At 38.5% G+C, this 7,888-nt stretch overlaps 1 protein-coding gene across 3 annotated transcripts; it reads left to right on the top strand.

Moving 5' to 3' along the window:
* The first annotated feature begins 547 nt into the window (after positions 1 to 547).
* On the top strand, positions 548 to 7,578 carry LOC114454852 (gamma-crystallin M3-like). 3 transcript variants are annotated; one of them, XM_028435663.1, is made up of 3 exons: positions 548 to 596; positions 6,150 to 6,392; positions 7,295 to 7,578. In XM_028435663.1, exons 1-3 carry the CDS (start codon positions 564 to 566, stop codon positions 7,568 to 7,570), a joined length of 552 nt encoding a protein of 183 aa, XP_028291464.1. In that variant the 5' UTR covers positions 548 to 563; the 3' UTR covers positions 7,571 to 7,578. The 3 variants fall into 3 exon arrangements, with proteins under 3 accessions (XP_028291464.1, XP_028291466.1, XP_028291465.1); XM_028435665.1 differs by lacking the exons at positions 6,150 to 6,392; positions 7,295 to 7,578 and adding exons at positions 671 to 913; positions 1,213 to 1,488 and having other exon boundaries at positions 555 to 596; XM_028435664.1 differs by lacking the exon at positions 548 to 596 and adding an exon at positions 6,026 to 6,078.
* The last annotated feature ends 310 nt before the right edge of the window (positions 7,579 to 7,888 follow it).

Genomic DNA, 7,888 nt, shown 5'->3' with positions numbered 1-7,888 from the left:
ATAAATGCACACACAGACATGTTGCTAACACCTACTCTATGATGGGAACGTTTTGAAGATTCAATTAAATGTTTGGTCCAATATCTCAGTGACATAAAAGCCGGATTGAATATGAAGGACTGAGGTCTCTTTAAATCTGGGATGTGTGTGACCTGGGTCGGATCTGCAGTTATTACAGTTATCTGATATAGGGTTAAAACATTAGATACGTGAGACTCCTCAGAGGACTGTTAGAGATCCATCCATCCTACAAAGAGGAGTAGGTACTTCACTGTGTGAGAGGAGGGTTCTGATCCAGCATGTTCTGGATGAACAGGGACCTTCAGGGTGGTGTGAGTCATTGTGCTTTCAGTGAAGAGAGACAAACGTGAAGGAGGAAAGCAGTCATCAGATCCATCCATTCAGAGAGAGAAAAGGCTTTTCCAAAAAAAAAAACATGAATGGAACAGGCCATTCTGTGGGAAAATGCTGAGCATGCCTTTTCTCTACCACGCTCAGGTATAAAGGGTAGAATCAGACCTGTTGGAGAGGCAGCACAGGTTAGCAACTCATCCACTGACAACATGAGCAACACCGGCATGAACATGAGGGGAAAGGTACTGAATGTTGGTTCAAAGCTTCTCCCTCCACAGGTCAGTAGCTCAGCTCTAACCTCTGAAATCTCTTCCAGATCATCTTCTATGAGGAGAGGAACTTCCAGGGCCGCTCCTATGAGTGCATGAGCGACTGCTCCGACATGTCCTCCTACCTGAGCCGCTGTCACTCCTGCAGGGTGGAGAACGGCTGCTTCATGGTCTACGACCGCACCAACTTCATGGGAAACCAGTACTTCATGAGGAGGGGAGAGTACTCTGACTACATGAGCATGATGGGAATGAGGGACTGCATCAGGTCCTGCCGTATGATCTCCATGGTAGGTGACATCTCATAACCTCCACAGTAGGTGTGAAGGAGAACATCTCCAGACCGTCATCCAGGTCATGGGGACTTTAGTATCTCAGTGAAGTTGTTGGGCCTTAAAACCAAAAAGCTTCTTTAGGTTCTGAAACTGACAAGCCTGTTGTGTGGCTAATGGGTTACTGGTGGGTCAACTCAGGTAGAGCGCTGAGTGGACAGATGACTGGAATATAGATGTTGGATAGATCGCGTCTCTATCCCACTCCTCTGTTCAAACTTCTCTAACAACCAACCTTTTTATTTCTGCCCCTCCAGCACAGAGGCCAGTTCAGGCTTAAGATCTACGAGCGTGAGAACTTCGGAGGTCAGAGCCACGAGCTGATGGAGGACTGTGACAACGTGATGGACCGCTACCGCATGTCCGACTGCATGTCCTGCAACGTGATGGACGGATCCTGGCTGATGTACGAGCAGCCCCACTACAGAGGCAGGATGATGTACCTGAGGCCTGGGGAGTACCGCAGCTTCAGGGAGATGGGCATGAGCGGCACACGCTTCATGAGCATGAGACGCATCACCGACATGTGCTAGAAAACCTAATAAAATAATAAAATTAAGCCAAAACACAAAATAAGTCTTCATGTCTCTTAATGTGGTTTCTTTTCTTCACAACTCTCCATACATCTCTGGATATCCTGTGGTCCTCACATGGGATGAAAAATGAACCAAAGTAAGGTTCTTCTTTGAACACTGAAATTAACAATGGTTGAAACTTGGCGAAGGGGAACTAACCATGGAATGAAGACCTCATTCCCAACTCACATTCCCAATCACTCCTACAGCCAATCTACAGACGCTAATCAAGCTAACATACATGTTTTAGATTGTGGGAAGTAAGTAAGTAAGTAAGTAGTTTATTTATAAAGCGCTTTTATAAAATCACAAAGTGCAGTACAGAGTTGTGGTAAAAGTACAAGTGCAACACAATAGAATAATAAAACAAGAGTGCATAAATATCATAAGAACAGCAACATTAAAGGACGAATAAAAATTAAAATCCAGTAACTAAAAGCTTTACTGTAAAGTAAAGTCTTCAGCAGTTTTTTTAAAAGTGACCACACAGTTGAGCTCCCTGAGAGACTGGTGCAGGTTATTCCAGAGTCTGGGAGCTACAGCCTGGAACGCCAGGTCTCCTCTAGTTTTAAATTTGGTTTTTGGGGTCTTTAGGAGACCCTGACCTGAAGACCGAAGGCATCGCCCTGATGAGTAGGGGTACAACAAGTCCGAGATATATTTAGGGGCCTGACCATGTAACACTCGGAACGTGAGAACTAAAATTTTATATTCTATACGAAACTTAACTGGAAGCCAGTGCAGAGTAGCAAGAATGGGGGTGATGTGGGATGTTCTAGAAGCACCAGTTAAAAGTCTTGCAGCAGCGTTCTGAACGATCTGGAGTCTGTTTAGGGTCGACTTATTAAAACAAGTAAAAACACAATTACAGTAGTCAATACGAGATGATATAAATGCATGTATGACCAGTTCCAGATCTGATTTTGATAAAAGATGCCTCACTTTAGAGATATTTCTCAGGTGGTAAAAACAGTTTTTAGTCAATTGACGACAATGTCCCTCCAAAGACATGGACTGATCAAAAACAACCCCAAGGTTTCTGAGGCTGGTTTTAACAGATGAGCCCAGATCACCAAGAGAGTTTTTAATTAGAGGATGTTTTTATCAGATAATCAGAGTTTATGTTTTGTTTGAATTTATCTGGAGATCATTTGATGACAGCCAGTTTTTGATACAGGATATACAGTCTAAGAACTCTGATAAAAAGTGAAACTCTGAATCATTAAAGGAACAGTACAACTGGATATCGTCAGCATAAAAATGATAAGACACATTTTTAAAACCACGGATCAAGCGACCAAGAGGCATCAGATACAATAAAAACAAAACAGGAACCAGAACAGAGCCCTGGGCTACTCCACATGACAGGTTGGACATATTGGACATAACATCGTTAATAGCAACATTAAAAGTTCTTCCATTAATGTAAGAGGTAAACCATTGGAGAACAGTACCAGAAAACCCCATCTCAGATTTGAGTCGATCAACCAGTATACTATGATCTACTGTATCAAAGGCAGCATCAGATCAAGTAAAACTAAAACTGTGTAACGACCAGAGTCAGCGGCCATCATCACGTCACTAGAAACTTTCAGAAGTGCAGTTTCAGTGGAGTGGATTGATCTAAAACCAGATTGATATTTATCATAAATATCATGCTGTTCCATGTATGAGGTTAGCTGCTTAGCAACCATTTTCTCCATCAACAGGGAGAACATGCAAACTCCACACAGAAAGCACCAAAGTGTCCATCAAAGTCCAGAACCCAGGACCATCTTACTGTGACGCATTAACCCCTACATCACCCCGATGTAGGGATGTAACGATAAATCGTAAGGCAGTTAAAAATCGATTCATAGGTATCAATTTCCTGAAAATTGAATCGCAGTACTTTTTTTAACCAGCAGAGGGCGCTATCCACAAGTGTAGGCGGTGGGCGGAGTCTGCTAATACTTTCTTTCTGGCCGCCTTCTACTCTTAAATATGTTAATAAATTATTCATTGCCCCTTAAGCACCGAAAGAATATCTGTAATATTACTTGAATATCTGTAAAAGTCACGTTTTTCTATTAGCTCTGTCTGCTAGCATAGCTTCTCTTCTTCACTGCAAGATATCTGCATCCCAACCGACCACTGGGTTACCAGCGCCCTCTGCTGGTCCAAACAAATATGACGTAAATCAGTGCAATCACGGTTTGTTTTGTTTTTTTAAAGTCCAATTGTTAAGTCACAAAATACATTTTCAGTTGCACTTTTAAAAGAAAAAGAACTATTATGCAGTTTTGCATTGTTTATTTTAGAACCAGAATTTAAATTGATAGGCTTCATTTTCATTTGTATTATTCCTTTATTTATTTCATTCAAGATTTATTTTTAGTTAAATTGCATTGTTTTGAATTGTTTATCAAGGAATTCTTTTGACAATGAAAAATAAAAGGAAAATAGTACAGTATTTTCTAGTTTTTTTCCCAAAAAAAAAATTTGTCTACATTCCCATTTTGTAAAATAAATCGTGAGAGAATCGTATCGTGAATCCAGTATCGTGAATCGAATCGTATCGGGAGTTGAGTGAATCGTTACATCCCTACCCCGATGCCCAAAGTCAATGGATCTGAACAGGTTGGAGGACTTCACAGATGCCTGAGCTCACCAGGACATTGTTCCACTTATTGTTGATCAATAACTTTTATAAAAACCTTCACTTAGTCACAAACCAACAAAATCCCTACACATGATGTTTGAAATAAAGATCCAGGAGACCACTGATATCTATAACTAAGTGAACTAATGTCAGATAAGACCAGAAGAGGTTAGATAGAATAAAATGAGATTAGATTATATTATACAATGAGAAGAGAGAATAACGTCAAATGAAATGAGATTAAATGAGGTAATGCGGCATAAGATAAAAAGATAAAAGGAAATGATGCGATGGGATAAGATAAGCTTGGATGAAAGGAGTTGAAATGATATAACGTGGGATAAGATAATAATATAAGATGAAATGATGAGATAAAATAAACTCAGAAGACAGAAGATAAGACGAGATAAGACAAAACAATACAATAGAATGGGATAAGATAAGATTAAATGAGATGGTGTTCATCAGTCTCACATTGAGGGAAACTACATCACTTTTATTATTAAAGAATAAAAGAAAAAGAAAAAAAAACAATGGAAAATTTAAAAAAAAAAAAAAAAAAAAAAAAACAAGGAAAAACTATAGCTTTTATTTAAACGTCTTGTAAGGAATTCTTTCCCCTTTGGAGCAAAAACAAAAGCTGACAATGTCACATCACATGCATTTAAAAATATTCTCTTTTAAAATGTTATAAAACTCTCACCGCAGTGAACAACCAAACGGTTTCACTGAAAAATAACAGCAGCGCTTCACAACATCTAAAGAGACTGTGCTGAGGAAACCCCCATTATATTGTTCATCATAGTAAACATTTAGATTTATTTATTTCAAACAAATATTTAAGATTAAAAAATACATAAAAACAAAGTAAAACATTTACAAAAATGAGTCTGAAAAGGAATTATAAAGTTGTTAATTCCCACTCCCTTATCATTAAATTATTATCATTACTTACTTTACATATGAATGGATTTCATACAATATGCATTTACTGTATATATAATCAATCAACTGCACCAATAAAAAGGGTATAATTATACCATAAACATAAGTATAATCAATATATTGCCAATTACTAATGAATTATTGTCAAAATATTGTATATTACCACTATAAATATGATAAAACATTTCACTACCTACACTTATACTATTTATATATATATATATATATATATATATATTGAACAATATTATAACATTACAATTAACAATATACTATAGTATAATATATTTAACGAGTCACCGTCATTGCAATAAATATATTGCTAATTACTAAGGTATTATTGTTAAAAAATTGTATATTCCCACTATAGATATATTACATTTCACTATCTTTACATATATACATATTCATAATCAATGGATGTATTAAACAATAGTATAATATATAACAATATAAAATGTATAATGTATAATATATAACAAGAAATAGTCACCTTTATTATGATATGCGATTTCACTTACTATTACATTATTTACAAATATTAGTTATGGAGTTATTGGTGTACATATTACAGCTATAGATACATATTTAATACAACATCTAATCCTATTTGTGACAGTGAGAGTCTCTCATAATAAATTACATTTGGAGAATTAAACTTGATTGTGAACATAGACGAAGTACGACTTTCATAACTGACATTTAACAAAACGTGTGTGTGTGTGTGTGTCTCTCACCTGTTTGTAAAGCTCCCATTGGGGGCTGAGTCATGTGACACAACGACACAGAACAGCAGCCCTCCGTGTTGCTGGCTCAGGGCTTTAGACAATGGGGGCCCACGGGGCACCGGGGGCACCCTCAGGTATAAAAGCCCGGGTGCTGCCACTTCCCCAGCACAGCCTCACAGCATCAGCATCAGCTCATCTACAAACATGTCCACCACTGACATGAGCATGGGAAAGGTAAGCTCACACACCTGCAGGAGAACACCCACCGACACGTGCCGGTCCTCACTCTGTGAAATCTGTTCCAGATCATCTTCTACGAGGAGAGGAACTTCCAGGGCCGCTCCTATGAGTGCATGAGTGACTGCTCCGACATGTCCTCCTACCTGAGCAGGTGTCAGTCCTGCAGGGTGGAGAGCGGCTGCTTCATGGTCTACGAGAGGCCCAACTACATGGGGAACCAGTTCTTCATGAGGAGGGGAGAGTACACTGACTATAGCAGCATGATGGGAATGAGCAGTGGAATCCGCTCCTGTCGTATGATCCCCATGGTAGGACACACACACACACACACACACACACACACGGTTTATTATGTCAAAGGGTTTTGGGGGGAACAGACCAGTCTGAGCGATATGGATCAAAATCCATATCTCAAAATGTTTTTCTTAACATGGTGTTATATGATATAAATATCAATAGTTTTAACTCAAAGTCTTACCAATAACACAATTCAAGGTTAAAAGAAATAATGCAAAATGCCACACAGGCTTATTTATTAAAACAAACAGCTGCACAATACGAGCCACTTCTAAGATAATAGACAGCATGTGTGAGTGAGTTCTGTAGTGTGGCTTGTTATGGGAAAGGTGTGGATTAGAACGCACTCAGCAATTCATCTAACTGTACTTTACATGCTGTCCTGAGAAGTAGTGAAAAACAGTGACTCCTTAAACACATACATACATATGCAGCATTTTAGCTCAAATATAGTTAGATACAGTTTTGACAGATGCACATTATCTTGTTTCTATGGATGCGTAAATGAATAAACAGAATCTAGAGGGGGCGTTATAGAGCAGGAAAGCACAAAGAGAAAGGCCCAGAGTGCAGAGGGAGGGGCCTGTCTGAGAACGAAACCTAAAGTAGCACCGCTAGAAACTTAATTTATTACCATTACAAAACTCCTTTTCCAGATACTTTTAGCAACAGTTTGTCATCTTTAATCAGTGTGTAGAATGCCAGGTTGGAAGTAAATCATTGGTCAATTGTTTTTTCCCAAAAAAATGTACAACTGTGTGGTATCTAGCTTCTTTTTTAACTGACTTAGCTACTACACCTTAATACCAATCATCTTTAAAGGGATACAACTAGTAAAGCTAAGTTCCATTGTGTAGGTAACAAACTTCCTTCCTGTTCAACCAACCTTTTATTTCTGCTTTTACCTCCACAGCACAGAGGCCAGTTCAGGATGAGGATCTACGAGCGTGAGAACTTTGGAGGTCAGAGCCACGAGCTGATGGAGGACTGTGACAACGTGATGGACCGCTACCGCATGTCCGACTGCATGTCCTGCAACGTGATGGACGGCCACTGGCTGATGTACGAGCAGCCCCATTACAGAGGCAGGATGATGTACCTGAGGCCTGGGGAGTACCGCAGCTTCAGGGAGATGGGCATGAGCGGCACACGCTTCATGAGCATGAGACGCATCATGGACATGTGCTAGAAAACACACACATTAATAACTAAATAAAGCTGAAAACATGAAATATGAATCTCTTAATGTGGTAGTTTTCATTCTGTATCCACTACACCAGTGTTTTTCATCCATGTGGGGTTGCCTGAAATGTCTAATTATTTTATATATTTTTTTAATCACTGATTCAAATTATAGATTTTTTTATAGATTTTTAGATTATTATTCTATTATTACTATATTCTATACTTTCACTTTCTCAAATATAAATCTAGTTTTAAAAAAAAAAAAACAGCATTAAAATATCTAAGTTGTCACTAAAAACACTATATCACAAAAAGTAATAAA

Source organism: Gouania willdenowi, chromosome 21, assembly GCF_900634775.1.
Source record: "Gouania willdenowi chromosome 21, fGouWil2.1, whole genome shotgun sequence".
Classification (NCBI taxonomy): Eukaryota; Metazoa; Chordata; class Actinopteri; order Blenniiformes; family Gobiesocidae; genus Gouania; species Gouania willdenowi.
The sequence above is the reverse complement of the archived record's forward strand: the minus strand, read 5'-3'. Positions and strand labels throughout refer to the sequence as shown.